Source organism: Rhinolophus hipposideros (assembly GCF_964194185.1).
Source record: "Rhinolophus hipposideros genome assembly, chromosome: 26".
Taxonomy (NCBI): domain Eukaryota; kingdom Metazoa; phylum Chordata; class Mammalia; order Chiroptera; family Rhinolophidae; genus Rhinolophus; species Rhinolophus hipposideros.
This window is the reverse complement of record NC_138072.1, coordinates 16,471,970-16,495,359: the sequence shown is the minus strand read 5'-3', so window position 1 is coordinate 16,495,359 and position 23,390 is coordinate 16,471,970. Positions and strand designations below refer to the sequence as shown.

General features: G+C 43.5%; 2 protein-coding genes across 3 annotated transcripts in view; one reads left to right on the top strand and one right to left on the bottom strand.

The window, feature by feature from the left end:
- Positions 1-14,318, top strand: part of DESI2 (desumoylating isopeptidase 2) — a 41,326-nt gene extending 27,008 nt beyond the window's left edge. The window contains exons 3-5 of one of the 2 annotated variants that reach the window (XM_081039449.1): positions 1,339-1,432; positions 2,914-3,055; positions 10,854-14,318. In XM_081039449.1, coding sequence (XP_080895575.1) covers positions 1,339-1,432; positions 2,914-3,055; positions 10,854-11,087 — 470 coding nt within the window. In that variant the 3' untranslated portion in view covers positions 11,088-14,318. The remainder of the gene's footprint in view (positions 1-1,338; positions 1,433-2,913; positions 3,056-10,853) is intronic. The other variant, XM_081039450.1, reaches the window with a different exon arrangement.
- An 8,163-nt stretch (positions 14,319-22,481) lies between these two features.
- Positions 22,482-22,871, bottom strand: LOC308493321 (uncharacterized protein C1orf202; the record flags this gene model as incomplete). The annotated part of the gene is made up of 1 exon (XM_081039316.1): positions 22,482-22,871. One exon carries the CDS (start codon positions 22,869-22,871, stop codon positions 22,482-22,484), a length of 390 nt encoding a protein of 129 aa, XP_080895442.1.
- Between the last annotated feature and the right edge of the window lie 519 nt (positions 22,872-23,390).

Sequence of the window (23,390 nt, the reverse complement as noted above, 5' to 3'; positions counted from 1 at the left end):
CCGGCAGCCTTCGGAGTTAGGAGCATGGAGCTCTAACCGCCTGCGCCACCGGGCGGGCCCTTTTTCTCTATTTTTCAATGAAAAAACTGAAGCTCAAAAATGCTGAAAGTCGTACTGCTAGTAATGAACAGAATGAAGACTTAAACCCAAATGATCTTATATACTAGCCCATTGCTCTCATATCTGCCTAATCGTTACTCCCCTTCATAAAATGACTTAGGAATAATTAGAAACATGGTTCACAATATAGCCACATAAGCTTAGCAAAGCTAGCGGGAATATATTCCTGAAAGTGAATGATTGCATCTTGAATAGAAGACTAAATGTCTCTATGACTTTCCTTACTGTAATTCAGAAAGTTAAAAATCCAAATACAATCTTTCTATTTTCAACCTGATTATCTACAATAGTTTATAAAATTTTATTATTAAAAAATTGTGTGTTTCAGAATTGAACATTAAACATTTTATTTGTTATCTATATCATTGCTTTTTTCTGAAAAATCTGAATCAAAAGTAAACTTGGTATCTGCTTTGTTCTTTCCCATACTTTGTTCTAAGACCTTTTAAGATTATATTTAATGAGTTTTAAGCGATGAGATTCATTTAAACATTTGTTTGGAATTCTTTAAATAAACCCACTATGATTTGCCACTTAAATATTTAAGTATCTCATATCAGAATTGTAGCCAGAAATTTTAGTTCCTTCTGGATTTGAAACCATTCTCCATTTTTGTTCTCATGAGCCTGGATACACATTCATTATAGTACAAGTAGTTCCCTTTTAGCTAAAAGATTTGCTGTGGAGAGTGTGTGTGAGTGGGTGTATGTATTCATTTGGCACTTTATTTTTTCTTGAATGAGAGGAATTGAATTCACCTTTTCAGGTTTGCTAATGTTTCACTCTTATTCAAATGTAAACCAAGACTCTTCAGCCAGGTACCATGGAAACTGATTGTTATTAGACAGTTTTTCCAGTAAAGTACGAGTTTGAAATTTGATCACTTTAATTTAGAAAGTGGCAAACGGCTAAACTGACCACCTACTTAGTTTGACATGATAGGTAGGCAGAGAGGCTGTATTCATCTTTGAGTGTTAGTCACTGTCTTGCCAAGAAAAACGAAGTCAGCATTACCTTTGAGTGTCTTTCATGATTAGAGTTTCAGGTCTTTTGTGTCAACTGTTCTCTACGAGTAACAGCTAAGTGAGAAGTTTGTGAAAGCATTAATTGAAAAATATTTAGTATCATTATTATCCTCATCATTCATTAAAGCTAATTCAGCATTCTGGTTAAATTTTGTGTGATAAATACTAAAAATCATGAGTTTTCTCTTTTCAGAATTTGCTTATGGTGGCCATCCTTATCCCTTTTCTGGAATATTTGAAATTTCCCCAGGAAATGCTTCTGAACTAGGAGAAACATTTAAATTTAAGTAAGTAGGGAGGATAATTTTTATTACACTGTTTTAGGTGCCAAAGCTTGTTTTCAGGCAAAGAGAATTCATTCGGTAAATTAAAATCTAGGAAGTTAAAATGTTTCTTTAACATGGTTTTAGTTGCTGACATTTTATTTTAAAATCAGTGGTTGCATGAGGCTGAGAAGAGGCCAAATAAAGTGCTTGAAATATCCTAGTCTTTTGGTTTTATAGAGGGACCCCTATAAGTTATTCTGTGTACTTTAAAAATGTTTCACTTTGGTATAACTCAGGTTCTGCTTTAGAAAACATTCATATCTAATGATTGCTTTTCCTTAACCTCCTATTTGGGGGAGCTGGAGGAAAGCTTTATTGTGACCTACCTAACACTTAAAAATTTCTTTATTTTCCCAATGAAAGGAACACTTGTTTATTAATTCCAAATAATTAAACGGTTAATTAGCCAGGAAACTGATGTTGAGGTGCATGTATTACGTGTGCTAATAAACCTAAAATGTACGGACACAAGTGTACTTGGAGCCTTATGAGCAGTAAACAGCACCGAAAATATGAATGCTAACAATCAGATTTCCATTCCTTAATTAAGGCTTGAATTGAAAGTGATCTTTAGAACCGTAGTTTCAAGAAGCTGTCAAGAAACTTCTGGGCCTATAATAGTTAACTTGCCAAGTGAAAGTAAAGCAGTGAAATGAGGTTCTAACACTGAGAGTCAGATAGGGCCACACATGTTTATCATGACTGTGTTCATGGTTCTCTTAGCCTGTCACCGAATAGGAACAAGTGCCTGCAAGAGCGCTAGAAGGACCACCCTGATCCGTTCCTTAGGTCTCCCTTTTGGCAAGACTACTAGAGAAAGGGTTTCCTAAGTATTTTCCACTTTCTAGGACACCTTAACCTGTATCGGACAAAAATTCTACCTTCTACTGAATAGTGTTTATTGCATTTACAGGGTAGTAGTTGGGGGAGGAAGACTGGGGGGGGACTTAAAATGCTTTTTAAAAAATTTAGTCATTTGACATTCATCTCACTGCAGCACAATGGCAGATAACTTAAAAGATTATTTCTACAAGAGAATATAGCCAGCCATATGATGGCAGGTGTAATTAAGCAGGAATTATTTGCAGTTTGGATCTGGTTCTCTAATAGTAGAAGTACTTATTCAACAGTTGTAAAAATAACTCTGATATTACCTTTTTAATATAATGACATTGTTTTATAAAGAAAATTACTTATTTTGCATTTGTATTATTCAGAAGTATTGTACTTAAGAGTTTATTGCAGAAAATAGAAACTGAAATAATTGAAATTTTTTTAGATCTCATTTACCTTTAGTCTTACTACGTTAACCCTGCTTTGTTACATCAATCATGATATTCCTGGAAATAAGCAAACTTTTAAACACGCTTTTTATAAATACCTAAAACTCACACGGCTATGTTTTTTTCTTTCTTTTGTTTTTTTTCTTTTTGTTCTTTAAGAGAAGCTGTTGTTTTAGGGAGCACTGATTTCTTAGAAGATGATATAGAAAAAATTGTAGAAGAACTGGGAAAAGAATACAAAGGCAATGCCTACCATTTGATGCACAAAAACTGCAATCACTTTTCTTCAGCTTTATCAGAGGTAAATTAAAATTTATCCTAACTAGAAGTTATTCAAATAAGTAACAGTTCCTAGTATACTTGCTTTCCCTCTATATTTAATCGATTCATTTTTTTTCCTGATTCTTCATGTTTTATAAAATCTGGTGTTACTATATTTGTTTCTCTTGCCTGAATGACCTTTCTAATGTCAGTGATTTTGGGGTCAGCGCAACTTTAACTTGTAATTATATTTGTATTTATATTCATGACGTTGCAGTGGGTAGAGGATGATTACAGATAATTGTCTCTTCTTATTCTAAATCACTTACACCATGAAACTTTTACGTTAAAGAAATGAATGCCTAAGAGACTTCTGCTTCCTAACCACTAAGATATCTTTCCTAAATTTTAGTTGCCAACTTCAGGTTTTGTCCCTGACTCTTACTTATTAATAAGAAATTCACTTCTCCTGTCTTGAAATCTTATTCTGCCAACTTATCACACAGTCATTTATTTGCCTTCCTGATTCTTGAATCCTAAGCAGAAGACAAAATGACGGGGCCTTCCAAAAAGAAAACGAAAGGAAGAAAACAAAAGATGATCACATACGGTCTAGAGAATTGAATAGTGCTTGAACCAGCTGTCCAGCTTTCTGACTCGTAGCAGCTGGCTGTGGTGGCTACACCAGTGCCGCAGAAATTATGAAGGTGGAAAGGAGACAGTGAGCTGCTGTTTGCGTGGCCTCTGCAGGATGCTTTCCTCCCTGGCCCTTTTCACTGTCCTTATGGCTTCCATAGTACAGCTTTCAAACAGGACTATAGCTTCCCAGCGTGTGTTCTGGGGACCAGCAGCATCAGCCTCACGTTGGAGATTGAGATGCATTGTCTCTGCCCCACCACAGATTTCCTCAACCAGAATCTTCGTTTTAACATGGTCCCCAGTGCTTCATGTGAATATGAAAGTCGGAAAAGCACCACCAGTCTTATGGGAGTGTTGATACTGTAGGAGTGTCCTGGCTGATTTTCAGGAGCAAGGGAAGGTGGTTCAGAGCTTTTCTAGACCTAGGCGTTACATCTGTAGGGAATGCAACCAGAGATCCATAGAATGTTAAAACTGGCAGAGACATTAGACAGCATCTAGTCCAGTCTCCTCATTTTACAGACAGGAAACGGGCCCTGATTCGAGAAGTGACTTCTCAGAGATTGTTGTGGATAACTCAGATTAGACCCTGACTCCCTGGTCCAGTGCTTGTTGTGCTTTATCATGACTTTCTCTGGCTCTGACTACTCTCTCTCCCAAATAAGTGAATAGCTTTCTTGAGCAAGTCAACCCTGGTGTAACCCTGAGGCCATGTTACACTTGGAGCCCACAGAGCAGTTGTGGATGTCCCTGGGGCCATCTTTAGAGGTCACAGTTATCATGCTCTCCCCATATCAGTGCTGAATTGTTCAACTGAGACTCGGTGCTTAAGTCACTTAACCAGTTTGTCAGTGACAGAGCTTCGACGAGCACTCGGGATAGCGAAGGATGTCAGGAGCTATTTTAGTAAACCCCATATAATCAAGGCAAACAAATTGAATGGTAGACACTGAAAGCATTAAGTGTAATGTGCATCTACGTCTTTGAGCGCGTAGTTTGGAGATGTAATCCTTCCAGTTGCAGATAGACCAGATCATAGCTAATTATAATTAATGGTTGATATATGTCCTCTGTTCAGCATTGTTCCAAAAATTTGAAGAATTACCATCATTTAGCGTCATAGTTACCAGTTTAACATCATCATTTAACATCAGTTACCAGATGCTTTCTGTACAGCTGGGACTAGCAAACCACTACAGTCTGCACGCCAGCATCAGCCTGCCCCCTGTGTTTGCACAGCCTGCAAGCTGTGATGGTTTTTACATTCTTAAATGGTTAAAAAAAATCAAAAGTATATATAGTGACGAGTAGTGTACAAATTATATAAAATTCAAGTTTTAGTATCCATAAAGTTGGATGGGAACACAGCCAGGCTCATGTGTTTACCTGTCATCTTGACTGCTTTCAGGCCACAGCAGCAGGGTTCAGTAGTTGAAACAGAGACCAGATGCCCACAAAGCCTAAAATATTTACCATTTGGCCCTTTACCGATAGTTTGCCAGCCCCTACTCTCAGGTTCGATTTATTCAAGTCTGACTCAGACTGGCTTAAACAATGAGGAAGCATGTTCTCTCACAAAACAGGAAGTCCAGAAGGAGGCCAGCCCATCAGTATGGTCCCTGTCTCAACAGTGCACGTCATTGGCGGCCTAAGGTCTTCTCGTGTCCCTGAGCTGCCATCCTTAGGATGCTGGCTCTGCCCTCAGGGTACCTCCTTTTATGGTCTGCAGGTAGCTGCAGCAATTTTAGGCACCATATCCAGATGGAACAACATCCAAAGGAAGAAGAAAACTCTGTCTCTCCGTTTAGTTCCCTTAGGAACAAACAGTGAGACATTTTTCTGGAACCTCCTGCCCTTTTCAAAAGCAGGCCATGTTTATGGCCAGAACTGGGTCAAATGCCCATCTCTAAACCAGTTACTAGCAAGAGGAATAGCATTACCATGACGAAATGCCACTGGTCTAAATGCCTTTTATAAGTCAATATTTTAAGTGGAAAATTCAAGACATTTAAAAATAGAGCGATAATGAGGCTGTATATCACTTCCTGGCTAATCTTGTTTCATCCATAAGCATCCACTTGAAAATACTGCTCTCATCCCTAGATTACTTTGAAACAAATCCCAAGTATTATTTCAATTGTAAATATTTTACTTTGTAGCTCTAAAGATAAGGATTCTTTTTAACATAACCACAGTATATTACCAACCAAAAAAATTAACATTCATTCCTTAATATTATCCAAATATACAACGTTGAAATTTCCCTCTTGTCATAATTTTTTAAGTTTGTTTGAATCAGGATCTAAATAAAGCCCATATGCCTTGTTACCCTGAGGTGTAGTCCACATAGGAAAGGCAAGGTAGATGCTTGATTCTTTCCCGTTGCTTAATAGTCTTCAAAAAATGAATTGGTTCCTGGCCGTGCCGAAAAAGGTTAACACAGCAGACCTCAGACTGCCGTCCTCAGAAAGGCCTGCTTGCAAGGTTGGCCCATGGCTGGCATTTGGGAGTCTGGATTTCAGGAGGGTTCCCACCATTCCCAAAGTCGGTAAGAGTGGCTCCCTGCACCTGCCCGGTTTGTACAAACAGTGTGATTTATGCTAAACACCTGCTTTGGTTCTTGGAATCCAGAATTTCGGTACATACTAAGGAGAGGCTGCCTGTGGAACCAGGCCCAAATAACAACCTTGGCTGCTGGATCTCTCAGGAGCTTCCCCAGGAGACATTTCACATGTGTGGTCACAGCTTCTTACTGGGGTAATTAAGTGTATCCTGTGTGACTCCACTGGGAGAGGACCCTTGAAAGCTGGTTCCTGGTTTCTTTGGGGCTATGCCTTTTCCCTTGCTAGTTTTGTTCTGTATCCTTTCACTGTAAGAAATCATAGCTGTGAATACAACTATATGATAAGACCTGTGAGTCCTCAGCAAATTATCTCACCCGGAGGTAGTCTTGGGAATCCCCAACAGTTCCCTGGCATTCTTCAAAGGTAACCTTTTTTTCTTTTTGTTTTTAGTGTCATTATAGATTTGCCCTCCTCCCAGATTTAAAACACTTGTTTTAGTTCAGTGCAGTTACTGTTCCTGTCCCATCTTTGACCAGTGGGGGGGCTTTTCAGGCTGACTCCTGAGTCTTGATATTCCCCTAATAATTTTTGAAAGCCTTTTTGGTTTTGGGTATGACAAACTATTCCAGGCTCTTCTCTGTGTTTCCTGCCTCGGAACTGTTTCCTTCTGATAATAAATACAGTAGACACTCGAACAACGTGGGGTTCGGGTGCAGACGTCCCATGTACCCATGCGTCAGCAGCACTGCCATTCAGAGGCACGTTGTTGAAGGGTCAACTGTTCTTAGAAGCCTTGATCTGAGCTTAGGGTCACTCATTGCTGCTGAACTGGTGAGTTTCTAGATTTGTTTTTTCCTGTAGACAGAGCTAGAACTCTTTTATAGGTTCATAGTGATATTTCTACTTCAAATTTAGGCTATAAGGTTTTTCTTAAACTCCAACAAAACACGACTGTTACCTCTATTGAATAATACTCTAAAGACAAGAACTGCAAAAAGCCTTCCATGTTTCCAGTAATATTGCTGATGGTAGAAATCACTCCAGTGAGGAATAATTTACTTATTGGAGTAATTTCTTTCTGTGTGGTTATGCCACCAACTCAATACATAGTTAGGGTCCTTTGTTTCACTTATCCCTTTTTTTCTTTCTTTCTTTTTCTTTTTGGTTGGGCGAGGTTGCTTCTCTGTTTAATTTTGTGTTATATAAAATCTTTCTGCAGTTCCAAGGTCAAATCTAAAATGAACCAAATGTATTCATAGACATCTAGCTTCTCAATGTCCACGCCCCTCTACCCTTCTATCCTTGGCCTCTAGAACTGTAAGAGAGAAAACTGCGTTGTCTTAAGCCACTTAGTTTCTGCTCATTTGTCAAGCAGCCATAGGGAGCCAGTGTAGATGTGGGTACCTGGACATGGGGTGCCGCTGTAACAATACCTAAAAATGTAGAAGTGGCTTTGGAATTGGGTGACAGATAAAGGCTGGAGCAATGTTGAAGAGTTTGATTGAAAAAGCCTACATCATCTTGAACAGACTATTTAGTAGCAGAAATAGAGATTAAAGGTGCTGCTGGTGAGAGCTCAGAAGGAAATGAGGAACGTGGGATTGAAAACTGGAGGAAAGGGAATCTTTGTTACATAGTGACAGAAAGCTTAACTGATTTTTATTCTGTTGTTATGTGGGAAGCAGAACTATGAGCAGAAAACCAGAAGAAAGATAAATTGAGGGAAGAACTGTTAAGTGAAAAAGGAATCGGCACTTGATGATTTTGGAATTTCTCAGCCTATCCAGATTGCAAAAGATGCTAAAGTTAGGGGTTCTACTATTAGAAGAGCATACTGTGGAGAGAAGGCCAAGGGTGTGACTGGGTAGCCTTTTGGGGCTGCTGAAGAGATTAACATGTGATTCATGGATCCTCTCAGCCATCTCAGCAGAAACCAGGAATAGAGCTGGACCGTCCAGTAAAGATCTGTGGAGGAAGCTCTTGTCTCAAAGAGTGAATCCCATGGCATGCATGGGAGACTCTCAGCATTTTTGAGGATGTTATATTAGCAGAAACAGTGCCAGTTTAAACTGAAAGGGACAGAACAAAATGAAAGCAGGTCTTGGATTCCCAGAATTCTGCAGGTAGGAAAAGAATAGCTGCAGGGCCACAGAGGGCAGAACTGAGGGCCACAGGATTAATCCCAGGCCTTGAAACCTAAAGGAGGCTGCCTGGTCAGATTTCACATTTGCTTGGAATTAGTGATTCCTTTCTTCCATGTTCCTTTTGGAATGGAAATATCTGTAACTTATTCTGTGCCTGTCCACCATTACATTTTGGAAGCATCTTATATGCACTTTTCTTCACTTTGCTTTTTTCACTTAACATTGTATCCTGGCGTTCACTCTGGAGCAGTGTATAGAGATACTCATTTCTTTTCAGAACTGAGAAGTCTTCCTGTGGATGTACCAAAATTCATTTAAACAGTTTCCTGTTAGTGACATTTGGGTTACTTCTAGTCTTTTGCTGTCATATAAAGTGTTGTAATGAATGAATAAGCCTGTGCATGCCCCTTTTTATATTTTTGCCAGTGTGTCTGTGGGATAGACTTCTACAAGAGGGATTACTGGGGGGCGGGGCAGATGGCGCAGTGGGTTAGAGCATGAGCTCTCAACAACAAGGTTGCTGGTTGAATTCCCACACAGGATGGTGGGCTGTGCCCCATGCGACTAGAGATTGAAAATGGCTACAGGACTTGGAGCTGAGCTGTGCCCTGCACAACTAGGTTGAAGGACAACTACTTGGAGCTGATGGGCCCTGGAGAAACAAACACACTGTTCCCCGATAGTCCCCAATTTAAAAAAAAAGGATTACTGGGTTGAAGTTTAAATGCAAACACAATTTTGCTACATAAACCAAATATTTTTTTTCACCACTACCCACAGTAAGAAACGCATTTTACATAATGACCCAATATATGCTCACATGTACACATAACCAAAATTACGCTACTATCTACAGTCTATTTCATTTCTAAAATTCAACTTAAATGCTGAAGGACCTACTAATGGATCTTGACTCGATGTTTAAAAGATCCTGACTTCACCGAGGATCAGCACACTTTTTTGAAAGGGCCACATAGTAAATATTGTAGCCTGTGGGTCATTCATGGACTAGACTCTGCCTCTACCATTGTAGCCCAAGAACCACAGGCAGTAAATAAACGAGTAGGCCAGGCTGTGTTCCAGTAAACTTTTATCTGCAAAAACAGGTGGCTTGTAAGTTACAAAAACTGTTTTAGGCTAATCAAGTTGCACCCTCAGGGATTGGCAGGAAGTCAGCTTCCCGTGAAGCACGTGGATGTACGGAAGAGAGTGGCTCCCTGAATAAAAGCAGGACTTGGGAAGCAGAATGAAGGCAATGCCTGCTGAGGAGTCAGCAGTGTCTGTTCCTTTAACCTACATATTCCTAGTCCCTACTTCTGGGGTTAACCTTCAGCTGTGCAGATACCCCTAAATGTGCCTTGAGTATAAAATATAATGTAATATTTGTTTGTGTTTTTTAGAGTAGACAGATGGGAATGGGATCATATAAGGTCAGTAACCATTAAGGCCTAAGGCTGTATCTTGAAGGTACTGTAATTACATTGCGTAATTACAGGTGTCAGCTTATTTACATATTAGCTAATTTGGGGACTTAAGATACTTTGAAATCACTTTCCCAAGTCATCAACTAAGGTAGACGATGGTACTTCTGGATCCCGTCATCATAGTCTCTGATATAACCAGAGGCAAAAATGCCAGAGACAGTGGGGCGTAGAGTCAGTTAAACCCAGTGTTGTCTGCAGAAGGGAAAGAGGCCAATAAAGAGTAAAGTTGGTGTTACGAAGACCCAGCTCTTTCTATGGAAGTGGGGGAAGGGGCTGGGGAGGCCTAAGGACGAGATAGGGACAGGAAGTGGGCGGAGCGACAGCACACCATGGGCTGGAGGGGCCCCTGTTGGCCCCCATTTCCACCACTGCTCTCCCTGCTGGAGGCTTCACTCTGAAGCTCAGCCAGGCTTCCGTGCCTTGTTCTCACCTGAGTCACAGGGCCAGGTCTTCCCCTGGGAGACACTTCTTTCTGGGCCAGTCTGAGCTCCTTGGAAAAAGTGGGTCGAGGACAAAAGTGAAGGGGTAAAATGCTGACCAGGAAAAAGGGAGTGATAGAGAATGGAGGGAAGTAGAAAGAATCTGAAAAAGGAGACTTCACAGATCGGAAACTATCCAAGATTGACTGCTCCAACTGCCCGGCGCTTCTCTGCCTCTAATATCTCCTGTTAACAAGTCGTCTTCTGTGTTGTTCAGAGTACTTCTACATGTGTCTCAGAGCAGTTGCAAGGATCAAAGAAAGAAAGACGCCAAATGGAATTGGTTCAGTTTTACAGATGGAAAAGTAAGCAGCTTGACAGGTTCTTCAGAAAGGAGGGCGTGGAGCTGACAGTAGGGGACCCAGGCTCCCAAGTTAGGATGCTGCCTGTTAGCCACGGCATCACCAAAGGCTAATGTGCGGTGGCTTTTCTGCACAGCCGCCTCCCTCCCAGCGCCCTCCACGGCTCCTTGGCAGTGGACCGGGTCACCTCAGCCTCCCACCTAACACAGCATTCTTTCTCTTCTAGATTCTTTGTGGGAAGGAGATTCCTCGCTGGATCAATCGACTGGCCTACTTCAGCTCCTGTATCCCCTTTCTGCAGAGTTGCCTCCCAAAGGAGTGGCTCACTCCCGCAGCCTTGCAGTCCAGCGTCAGCCAAGAGCTCCAGGACGAACTGGAGGAAGCCGAGGACGCTGTGGCGTCCACCGCCATGGCCAGCACTGCAGCAGGCTCCAGGCCGGGGCGCCACACTAAGCTATAGATGTCTCCAAAGTCACACAGTCAGAACTGTCTCTGGCAGCTGAATATCACAGAGAAAAGTAAAACAGTAAGCGTCCTTTGGATATTTCATATGCAAAGATGGCTCTCCCCCAAACCCCCGTTTTTTCAGCTCAGGATTCGATTTGTAATCAAATCACTTGGCACCGGAGGGAGAACCTTGTATGAAGCTGCCCTCTGGTTTTTTTACCCACTTGTAAATTTGGATTTACTTCTTCTGTTTTATACAAACTCTGTTAAGTTATGTTTACAGTATTTTGTATCGCTGTTTACAAATCTTGCATGGACTCCTGCCACCGTGAAAGAAGAAAATCTTCACGTCTTTAAAAATCAGGCAGGTAATCTTTGTACACTTCTGACAATTGCCAGAGCTATGGCATAAATCCTAGGCACACAAAAAGGTACTCACGCAATTAGAGTCACCGTCACCTGCTTAAGAATTGTCGTGTAGGTTTGTGTTTGTTTTGTTAGGGTTTTGTCACCAGGATGCAGAGAGGTGAAGGAGCACACACAGCCCTGAGGGCTCGGGACCTTGGTGTGCGGGACAGGTGGCCCGACTCTGGGCCCAGCTCCTCTCAGCACTCCACTCCTCCCACTCCAGGGAGCACGTCTCCTGAGATCTCCATCGGACTGTGGCTTTCATTCCAGTGGTCCATCCACCTAGACAGGTGGTACATTATTGTGTCCGTCTGGCTGTAATTAAGATGTTTTTCTTATATTCTTGCTAGTTAACTGACGAGTGGTTTTTGCACATGTGTTGGGGGGCTTCATTTTTATTTTAATACTTATTGACTTCCTCCCTGCACAGGATTTTATTGATGGGGTAGAAATATCCTAAATGGTAGCCTTGTGAGTAGCAGTATGCGTTGACATTCAACTGCTTTTAACTATCCAGGCTACCTTTTATACTAGACCTTGAAAACTAGTCTCAAGTGATACACTCCAAAAAGGTAATTCTTTGATATTTCAGACCTTTCATGTACCATATCAGAAAGAGTATGTTGACTTTGTGACTTTGTTATGAGAGTATTTTCATCTCATAATAGAAAGCCTGGTCTCATCAACCTCTTGTTTAAAAATCACGTTTGTGTGTCTTAGAATTCTTCCTTTTCTGTTACCTCAAATGTATGCCTCTTACATAACATACTCGAAGGACAAAATTGTCACCACAGATAAGTAAGTCCTCGTTAGCAAGGAATCTGTTTGGTCAAGTGTACTCCCAATTTGACCCCTGGATGTAAGAGCCAAGTCATTACATGTCAAATTCAATTTTTCTGCCTTAAGAATGAATGTCCTACGTGAAATACTGGATGCAGTGTATAAGTTATCCAAGGCAGTGACTTCAGCTTTATACATATTGTTAATTTTAAAGTCATCTACTTTTATTTAAACTTCTAGATTGCATTGTTTACTATTCTCTTTGTAAAGATACATATCTTTTAGTAAACTACATTTTTAACTTTTCCATAAGCTGATTTTGATTCAATTTATCAAATTAAGCACACCCTTTTCATAGGGAAAATAAACCTTGTGTTATAAGCATTGACTTGAGGAAAATGAAGCCACTTAACCTGATTTATACTTCTGACTGTTCTGTTTCTGGAGAGGAAAGCCTTTACAAATTATGCTCAGTTTTTTGAGGGGAACAGAGCACTTGTTTGAAGAGGTGTGACGGAAAGAAGAAAGGAACATGTGATCTTTATGAAAAGTTGACTTGGTTCAGGTCTCAAAGATGACATTTAGGATAAAACACTAACATTTTAGCAGTGAATTTGTTCTGTCAAAGAATCTTATCACCAAAACCCAGGTTAGTGAAAAGTGTTTGATGCCATTTGCTTGGGATTTTTGTTTTGTTTTGTTTTAATAATGTGGTAGATGACAGTTTTTTTCTAATGCATTGAAGTGTACATGACTTAAATGTGGGCTACTGACACACAAAAAGGAGTGGCCATTCATTAGACACTCCTTGGTGCAAAGCCGGGAACATGCCATCTGTGCTTATCCAGAATCCAGCACCTCAGCACACAAACGATTTTATTATTTTGTTGTATTTACTTTGATCCGCAGCATTTGGGCTTTAAAAAGAGTGTAAAGGGTCCTAGTACGAATAAATCATGGCCTAAGGCCGGTTACCATACTAACAATCAGATAAAATTCTGGATGTGAGATTGAGGTTGGGAAATAAAGAAATTAGAAAATCTCATTTAAGTCAATTCCTTCTCTACAGTTCAAAATTGAGAATGGATGTAATTAACCAGCCTTTAACCTGCTGTTCCTTGCCCTTGGAGGCATCGAATCTTGCTTCCAACCTGATCTCTGTTAAGAAAAATCCTATATCAAAAATCCGGTCATTAAGATACATGTGATGGAGTCATATTCTCTTTGCAGTTGTAACCCAGTGAAGCATATTTCTCACGGGGTGGTTGGACAGTAAAATAGTAATGTTAGAGGGGCAGAAGCGGCTGGTTTCTACTGTTTGTTTTAAAGCTCTTGGTTTTTGGGTGTTTTTACCCCTAAGAAAGGGGTATCAATTTTGGAAAGCGTGGCCTGTGACTTGTAGAAGGCAGTGATGTGGTCGTAAAGAGAGCGTCCACTGGATACCTGAAATCCAGCTCTGACCCATGGCAGGCGCGCAAGTTACCTTCACCAGCATTTGTGCAGCGCAGGGAACTCTGGTCCCAGCCAGCTGAGGGCATTCCGTGTGTGCGGAGAGCTGACACTACAGAGCGCTGCAGGACTCCGTCCATCACTTCTTTCCATCACAAAACGGGTAGAAACACGGTCACCGCTTCAGGGCTCTAATCTGTGTGTCTTCCTATGGCTCCGTTTCTGTAAGCTACTCTGTAATTTTGATACATGCTGGGTTTTCTTTCAGTGACTAAGTTTCAAAGCCTTGGGTTTTGTTCAGCAAGCTGGCCATACCGCCACTGTATCCCCTTCTCTCCGGTGTGGTTTTAGAGTGCACTCCATTCTTAGACTTCCGTTGTCTACTCAGTCAATGCACATACATCTTCACTGTTGGAAAGGTGTTACAGCTGTTAAAGAACCTTCATGAACCTGAAGACAATTTCTTGTGAAGTTGAATGCAAATGTACTGTCATTCATAGTGTTTATATAAAAAATACCAGGAATCTTCACTTTTGCTACCTTGATAATAGCATTGGGCTATCATGTTAACATTGAAATACATCAATTTATTAAAAAATACTTTTATAAGAAATAGTCTCTAGTGCTTTCTGACCTCCAGGAGATGGCAACTGTTACGTTTTTGTGTCAGGGGTGGGAGGTTATTTTTAAAACCCCAAACGCCCATCTGCTCTGAGACACAGCCAGCCCCACTCCACCGTGTATTCCTCTTGTATTCACATGTACGCTTCTCACATGAATTCCTCTTGAGCTCAAGTCCAAGGGCCAACTCCTTAGTGGTCAAGGAGAGCATAACCACCCCAGCCCCAGCTTCTGGGGAGTGGAGGCAAGGCTGGGAAAGGAGAACAGCCCTCTCCTCTCCTGCAGAGGAATAGCCCCCCTGCGCGCGTGCGTGCGCGCGCGCACACACACACACACACACACACACACACACACTCCCCATCTTACAGCATCTGCGTGCAGGAGTCTGGGTGACTGCGCTCCTCGTCTCCCTTCTGGCTAGCACCTCTAACTCTTCCCCTTTGTCCTCCATTGACTGTCTTGCACCTACCTAGTCGGGTATTATTTCCCTCACAAATTCAGAAACTGCTCTTGAATTAAGTGTTGTCAAATAAAGAGTGGTGGTTTTTTGTGGTCAGTGCCTGTTTGCTCTCTGCTAAGGGAATCATCTGCAACTCATTTATTCTCACCCCAAGGACAGGAACCCAGGGGGACTTTTCTCCCATTTTAACTAGGTTCCTACTAGATGAGTTGGTCACAAACTCAGATCTGGTCGAGCAATTGGTCTTCCATGCGAAAACATGCCAAATACAGTTTGGGACAGTAGTCTCTTTTTTCCCCCTTATCTGCTCCTGAAGTTCACCTCATCCAGATATTAGCCTTCTTCTACGTTTGCAGAAATCTGTGCTAAAAAATATTAATGGCTTCATGCTATACTTCTCAAGAAGTAAATTGGTGGCAGGCAGCTACTTATTTCCTTATGTGTTCTGAACCCAGAGAAATGCCGAGCCCTCCCAAACCTGTCCTTCTGGTCTTTTCCCCAAAAGGAAACCCTCCCGAAGAGGATCATACCTTGGGCCTACAATGGGGGGTGGCAATAGTTTCCTTTCAACCTTCTAGCTCCACTGAAACCCATGCTATCCATCCTACCAGCTGCTCCCCTCATTTCCCCCATCTGCTTCCCTTCGTCTTGCTCTGTCTTCCTCTACCCCTTTTCCTGTCATCATTCTTATCTGCATGATGGGTCATCATACAGATGACCCATCCAATACGCTAGCCCAGTGTTTCCCAAGGGGGGCTCTGTGGCCATTTGAAGTGGGACAACCCCTGGTGCTAGACAGTCCTGCTCTTACATGACATGTGGCAACTCTACACCTGTCATTAGAGTCCACTAATTACCAGCATTTTACCCCCTCCACAGTGCTTTCCACATCAAATGTCCCCACACGTTTTCCCCCTGAGGATAGGCACTCTTTCTTTGGTTGAGAACGAGTGTCAGCAGCTCAGTCTCTTGATCTCCTCACTTCCACCTCACTTTTGCCATGCACCCAAACCTTAGATTTGTCGTCACCAGTAACTGCCAAAATCTTCATTCCAAGAATCTCTGCCCACCACCTAACTTCCCAGCTCACTGAGTACCCCACACTGAGTACCCCACACTGAGTACCCCACGCCAAGTACCCCATACCGAGTACCCCATGCTGAGTACCCCACACCAAGTATACCCCACACCGAGTATCCCCATAATGAGTACCCTACACCAAGTACCCCATACCGAGTACCCCACACTGAGTACCCACACCGAGTACCCCATACCGAGTACCCCACACTGAGTACCCCACACCCAGTACCCCACACTGAATACCCCACACTGAGTATCCCGTATAGAGTATCCCATACCGAGTACCCCACACTGAATACCTCAACCAAGTATCCCCACACCGAGTACCCCACACCAAGTACCCCACACCAAGTACCCCATACTGAGTATACCATACTGAATACCCCACACTGAGTACCCCACACTGAGTATCCTACACCGAGTACCCCATACCAAGTATCCCACACTGAATACCCCACACTGAGTACCCTACACTGAGTACCCCACACCGAGTACCCCACACCAAGTATCCCCACACTGAGTACTCCACACCGAGTATCCCACACCACAAGTCTTTGACCTTATCAAGATCCCAAAGCCATTAAGTCTAGCACTTGTTTCACTAACATCACCTCCCCCCATCTTCATTTTTCTGCTCACCCAGCCTAAATTCCATGGTCAATCATGAAATCATTTCCTTCTCACAACCCTCCACGTCTGTGTCCCTATCTCCCTTCACCATCATGACCAGCAACCCCAGCCCTGTGCAGACCAGACTTCTCTGTGTCTGCGCTTGACCAGCTGAATGTTGCTGAGCAAAACCACAAGACTGGGCTGACTGGTTTGAGCTCAGTATTCCTGTCCATAAACCTCAAACGGGCTCTGGGCACCACACCACAGGTTACTAGTCCCCTGTGAGTCTGCTTTCCCACACTCCTGGTGACACTTCATACCTCCTCTCTCTTCAAATCCTCCACATTTCCCACACACATTTCAGTTCAGAACCTCAACACACTGAAAATAAACAACTTAGGCAGTTGACCTCTGTATTAGGGGGAAAAAATCCCAGTTCTTCCTCTTCTTACTTCCTCCTCTCTTACTTCCACACAGAACATTTCACTTCTGACACTTCTAGTCACCAAATGTGTGGGGATTTTTTCCACAACAAGCAATTGTCCACGAAATTGGCTGGGAGTTCTAACTCAATTTAACACTATCTTCCTGGAGATACAACAGCATCAGAACTCACAGGTCAAGGGCTCAGTCCCACAAGACGGTCCCCCACTTCACATGCTTATCTCAAGTAAGCAGTCCCCAGGTTACACACAACTTTTGTCCAATGTGGCTGTAAATCCCAGGTTCCCATGACCTGGTAGAACTCAGGGAACTGGCAGAACTGGAAGTTTACCGGTATATTGAAGGACATGATAGAAGATACGGTTGAACAGCCAGATGAAGAGATACACACGACAAGGTCTGGGAGGGTCCCGAGCATAGGAGCTTCTGTGCCCGTGGAGTTGGGGTGTTGTCACCCTCCCAGTACGTGCGTGTTTTCACCCACCTGGAAGCTCCTGGAACCCCATACTATTGGGATTTATTGAGCCTTCCTCACATAGATATGATCGCTCATTTTCTCAATTTTAGCCCTTCTTCCCTTTCTGGAGTGGGGTGAGAGGAACCCTGAAAATTCCAAGCTTCTAATCATGGTTTTTGGGCTTTCAGCTGACCAGCCCCCACCTAAGAGCCCACCCAGAGTTGCCTCAGTGGAACAAAAGATACTCCTGCCTAGTGCTTTTATCACTGAGAAATTTACAAGAGTTTTAGGAGTTCACCACAGGTGACTCCCTGTGGGTTAGCTATACTTCACCCATCTTAGGAGTTTTGTCTATAACTTCCTTCCCCACCTGGGCACTCGGGGCCTGGCATTAACTTTGTGGAGAATCCCATTTGCTGATGTGGTGGGAAAAGACAGGAAATCTCTAGTCTAGTCCCAGCCCTGACACGTGGGACAAGTTCATTTCCCCTCTGAGTCCCCGTTTCCTCATGTAAAAAGTGGATACTGCTGGTTCTCACGGTTACTTTCTACTGCTTCAGTGTAGACATCCACCGCAGCTTGCAGACTTTTTGGCATAGCCTTGGGAAAGGACCAGCTTGGCCCAGAAGGTGGGCCTGGGAGAGGGAAGAGGATATTAACAGTGGCCCACTGAGCCTTTTCCCCCACAGCTCCCATCCCATCAAGGTGCTCCCCAACTTGTAGGCCTAGGAATCATCTGAGAAGCTTAGAACACAGGTTCCCATTGGCATCACCTTGTAATAGTTTGAGCCAATAGACCCGGATGGAGCCCAGGAATATGCATTTCTAACCAACACTCCAGATAGTTCTGACTCAGGTGTTTGCCAACCATACTTAGAAAGGAACACTGGCTTCAGGAGGGATGGAGAGAGAGGGGTTTCCTCAGCAGACACAGGAAGATCCTTCCTCTGGACCTGTTTATACCTCCCTGTTTGGGCTATTTCACCTCAAGCTCTCTCTCTGGTCAAGAAGTGTGGGCCCAGAATGAAGTCGGACCCTTACTTAATGCCACTGTCAAAGATAAACAAAGCTAGACATTAAAGTGATGAAAATAGATTTTACTCAGTAACTACTGACAGTGGGGGAAAGAGCCGAGCTCCATTCCTTTTCGCGCAAAGGTGAGTGGGTGTTTTAAAAGGAGAATGGGGGTGTGAAGGTAGGTCAAGTGCAAATTTATGAAGAGTTGGTCGGTATAAAGGTGGTTAAGCCAGCTGTGCCTGCTAGCTGGCAATTATCAAAGTTAGGATTCTATCCTTCCACCAAAACTGGGAAACAGAGCCTTACCCTTCCAGAAGATTACATTTCAAAGGAATGGCTCTCAGGTCCTTGAGAAAGATACTCCTGAGTTATAGGATATACATACACATCTCAAAGGGACAAAGGAGCCATTCACAATTTTAAGTCCTTTTTAGAAAAAGCTCTAAGAAAGGGAGTTCAGGGGCTTATCTTCAGGTGTTGTCTAAAACAAATAGAAAATTCTTTTGACAGCCTGAGTTTTTCCAGACAGGATCTCAAAAGGGGGCTGGGTTGTCCCAGGAATGACTGCTAGAAAAAGCCACATTAAAGTTTGGTCAAGTCTCTTAGTGCAGCAGTTTGAATGGAGTATTTATGCTCAGAGTTGTTTTTGTTTTGTTTTGTTTTATGCTCAGAGTTTTTGAAGTTCTCACCAAATACAAAAATAAACTCAAAATACATCAAAGACCTAATAAGAGCTAAAACTATCACACCCTTAGGAAAAAACATAGGGGGAAGAAGTTTCACGACTTTGGATTTGGAAATGATTTCTTGGATATGACACAAAAAGCACAGACAACAAAAGACAAAAAAATAAACTGGACTACATCATAATTTAAAACTTCTGTGGATCAAAAAAACACAATCAACAGAATGAAAAGGAAACCTATAGAATGGGAGAAAATATTTGCAAATCATATATTTGATAAGGAGTTAATAACCAGAATATATAAAGAATTCCTACAACTCAAGAAAAAAAACACCCGATTAAAAAATGGGCAAAAACATGAGTAGATTTTTTCCAAAAAAGATATACAAATGGCCAATAAGTACATGAAAAGAGATTCAACTTCAGTAATCATTAGGGAAAGAAATGCAAATCAAAACAATAATAAGATACTACCTCACACCTATTAGGATGGCTACTATAAAAAAATCCTAGAAAGTAACAAGGGTTTGCAAGAATGTGGAGAAATCGAACACTTGTGACCATTGGTCGGAATGTAAAATGGTGCAGCCACTATAGAAAACAGTATAGTCGTTCCTCAAAAACTTAAAAATAGAACTACCATATGATCCGTGGTATGACCCAACAATTCCATTTCTGGGTATATAAAAGAATTAAAAGCAGGGTCTTGAAGAGATATTTGTACCTCTATATTCATTGAAGCTTTATTCTATGTGGCAATAGCTAAAGGTGAAAGTAACCGAAGTACCCATTGACAGATGGATGTATAAACAAAATGTGGTATGTGTATACAAGGGAATATTATTCAGCCTTAAAAAGGAAGGAAATTCTGACACAGGCCACCACATGAATGAACCTTGAGGACATTATGCCAAGTGAAATAAGCTTGCTACAAAAGGACAAATACTATATGATTTCACTTATATGTGGTAGCTAAAGCAGTCAAACCCATAGATATAGAAATGGTGGTATGGTGGTTGCCAGGAAAATGGAAAATAAGAAGTTATTTTTTAATGGACACAGTTTCAGTTTTGCAAGAGAAAAGTTCTGAGGATGGATGGTGATGATGGTTAGACAATCATGTGAATGTGATTTATAACACTGAACTGTACATTTAAAAATAATTAAGATGTGTCAGCCTGGTGTCTCAGGTGGTTGGAGCGCCATGCTCATAATACCAGCATGGGCCAGGCAGGAGCTGTGTCCTACACAACTACACTGAGAAACAATGGCTTGAACCGGAGTGGGGGGGAGGCAGAAGAAGGGGGAAACATTAATTAATTAATTAAAAAGCTACTGGAAAAATTGCACATCTATCTGCAAAAAAATAAAAAAAAATAGTTAAGATGGTAAATTTTATGTGTTTTACTACAGTTAAAAATATTTTTAAAAAAAATGATTCAAGTCACATAGTGGTTGTCAGGAATATGTGCTGTATAAAGTCTACTTATACGTGTGTAAATCATATATACAGAGGGTGCAAACAAAATGTATACACATTTTAAGAAGGAAAAAACTTTTAAAATTGTAATACTCAATATATACCGATGACAAAAGATGAATACAAGTCATGTGTGTACATTTTTTGGTACCCCGATATATATATTAATAATCTATATCATCTTCAATCTTCCCTCTCCCTTGGGAAGAGAAGGCCGCCTCTCTTGCCTAGAGCTTCGCCCTTGCAGCACCAGGCAGAGCAAAACCCCTGGAACCCTGAGCTTGTGGACCTATCGACACAGCTGAGGCTCCTGCTGTTGGGCTCAACAGTGGTGACCCAAATGTACCGTCTCCCTCCCCTTCTTTCAGAGAGCATTGCCCTAACCCACTAAGGCAATTTAGGATATCTCTTAAACTTTCTTCTCTGAGAAGAACCTGGCTAGGGATCTTCCCCTTTAGCTCCCACTCCCACAATGAGCTGCCCCCACTGCCTTTTCAAAGAAGCAATTTCTAAGCCTCTCAACCAGGGGCTTGGACCAGGGGTGAACCCATTCATCCTAAGGCAACTAGACTGTAGGCTGGCTCTAGGCCACGCATGAAGTAGCCTGGCTTCACCCCCAAGAATGATGGTAATTGTCTCAGTCAATGAGACCATATCTGTCCCTCGTATCTGGCCAGGAGAATACAGAGCAATTGGCTATCAAGTGAGAGAGGAAGAGGGCAGACAGGGGGTGGGGGTCTCAGGAGAGGCAGAGGGAAGAGCAGGTCTTTCACTTCAGTTTCTGTTCAGGGTATCCTCACAGCAAACAGTTTTCTCCTCGAAGTGGCCTGAGGCAGAACCTTAAGGAAATCTGAGGCTAGAAAAGCCTCAAAATGAGGCAACTAAAAGGCCTGCACTTCAGCAGAGACCCACTCTGACTTGCCTCCTCTGGCCAAGGTGTGCTTCTGGGATATCAGCACCAGAAAACACGCAAGCAAGAGTGTCTGAACGATGAGACACTGCATTTCTTTTCACTGGTTTTCTGTTTGAAGGAGGATGGATATAGGAGGAGGAACAAGTCACGTGCTCGTACTACTCCAGCCCCGGGAGATCAGAACTAAAAATTGGTACCATTAAATACTGTAAAATTCCAGGGTGGGGGAAGAAGAGTCCATAGCAGGTACTCTATCCCAACACCCTGATGTAGCATCTGCACCCAAAGGCCATGTTTAATAAATGCCTTGACTGTATAGCTCTTTCAGCATACGTCGGGCATTCTCACTCCTAGTATTTTACTTTTCATCTTCACAAGCCTGCAGAGCTAGAGTATCATTGGCAGGTTTTTATCGATGAGGAAAAGCAAGAAGCTAAAGACCCACCCAGGAGTCTCCCTTGGCTCTTTTCCTCTAGAACTAGTTTTTCAAATTCCCCACCCACAAGTCTTGGTTCTAATACTGTTTGCTTTACAAAGGTCCCCAAGTGCTTGTAAACAAGAAAGCAGAGTTTGCTCATGCTGATGTGTGGTGCAGAGCTCAGCATCCCACTTAAAATAGTTTTTAATCCCCGTGGGCATTGCACAGATTGAAACCCACTGCCACTCCCACACCCTTCCTCGGGGTGTTTAGGAACAGACAACCCGGCGCCTCCGTGCACCAGGTCAAGCCTGGGAGCAGCTGCCCCGGCAACTGCCCCGCTTGGGGCGCGAGACCTGTGCAGGATGGCGCAGTGTGCTTCACTAAAAACCCAACACGCAGACGCTGGGGTTCAAATGCATATCCCCCCAAACTCCATGTTCTTTCATTCATATGGTGTTGGGTTTATTTTCACTTCTTGCCTTTGTTAAAGGAAACAAAACCAGCGCTCTGGGGGCAGGGGGCGGTGGGGCTTGGCGGTGCTCGCTGCCGGCGGCCGCGGCCTAGCACGGCCTAGCGCGGCCTAGCGGGCGCCCAGCGCCAGCAGCGGGATCTCCTCCAGCCGCTCGGGCCTCTCCCCGCGCCGCCGCAGGTAGCGCCGCCTCCACGTCGCCAGCGTCTGCAGCAGCCTCTGCAGGCTCGGAGGGCCCCACAGGCCGCGCTCCTGGGCCGCCCTGGCCGGCCAGCCGTGCTTGGCCTTCTTCCTGCGTGGGCCGCGAGCCGCGCCCCGCGGGAAGAGCCGCCGCCAGCACCAGCAGCCCGAGCAGGAGGCGCCGTCCCCGGCGGCCGCGCGCCTTCCCGCCGCCTCGGGCTCCCCGCGCGGAGGGCCGCCCCGCTGCAGGCGCGCCAGCTTCTCCAGCAGCTCGTGCCGCCTGCCGCTGCGCCGGGGGCCCCAGGGCCGCAGCTCCGCCATTCGCAGCCCACGCCGCTTCTGGGAGCGCGCAGGGCCCAAGTCTCGGAAACGGACGGGCTGGGCAACTCGGCGGAGGCCTCCAGGACACGAAGTCCCTCGTTGCAGACCTCAAGTCGCTTTCTGCCACCTCCCGGGGGATGTGTCCCGAGCCCTTCCCACTGGTTTAGGTTGCCAGGGAAACGCGAATGGTGACCCCACAATGCCCCGCAGAATCCATCCTTCCCTCCAGGTACCGAGTGCACACCTGCACCCTCAGCAACTGAGGAGAAACCAGAATCCAGGGGCCCAGATAATCAGCCACATTGCTGTTGAGTCGTTTTGAGATGTGACCTACAAGCAGGCGAGAAGGGCTCTTGGAAGTTCGTGAGGTCCAAGTGCCTCGTTTACTCTTACATTAAGCATCCACCCAGAAGGTGGCTGCTTGACCTCCGCTGGCGCAAGGCTCGAATTTCAGTCCCAGGCTTGTTGCCCTGGAGGCTTCAATTTTGTGGACTGGTTTCAGGTGTTCTGTATTTTTCT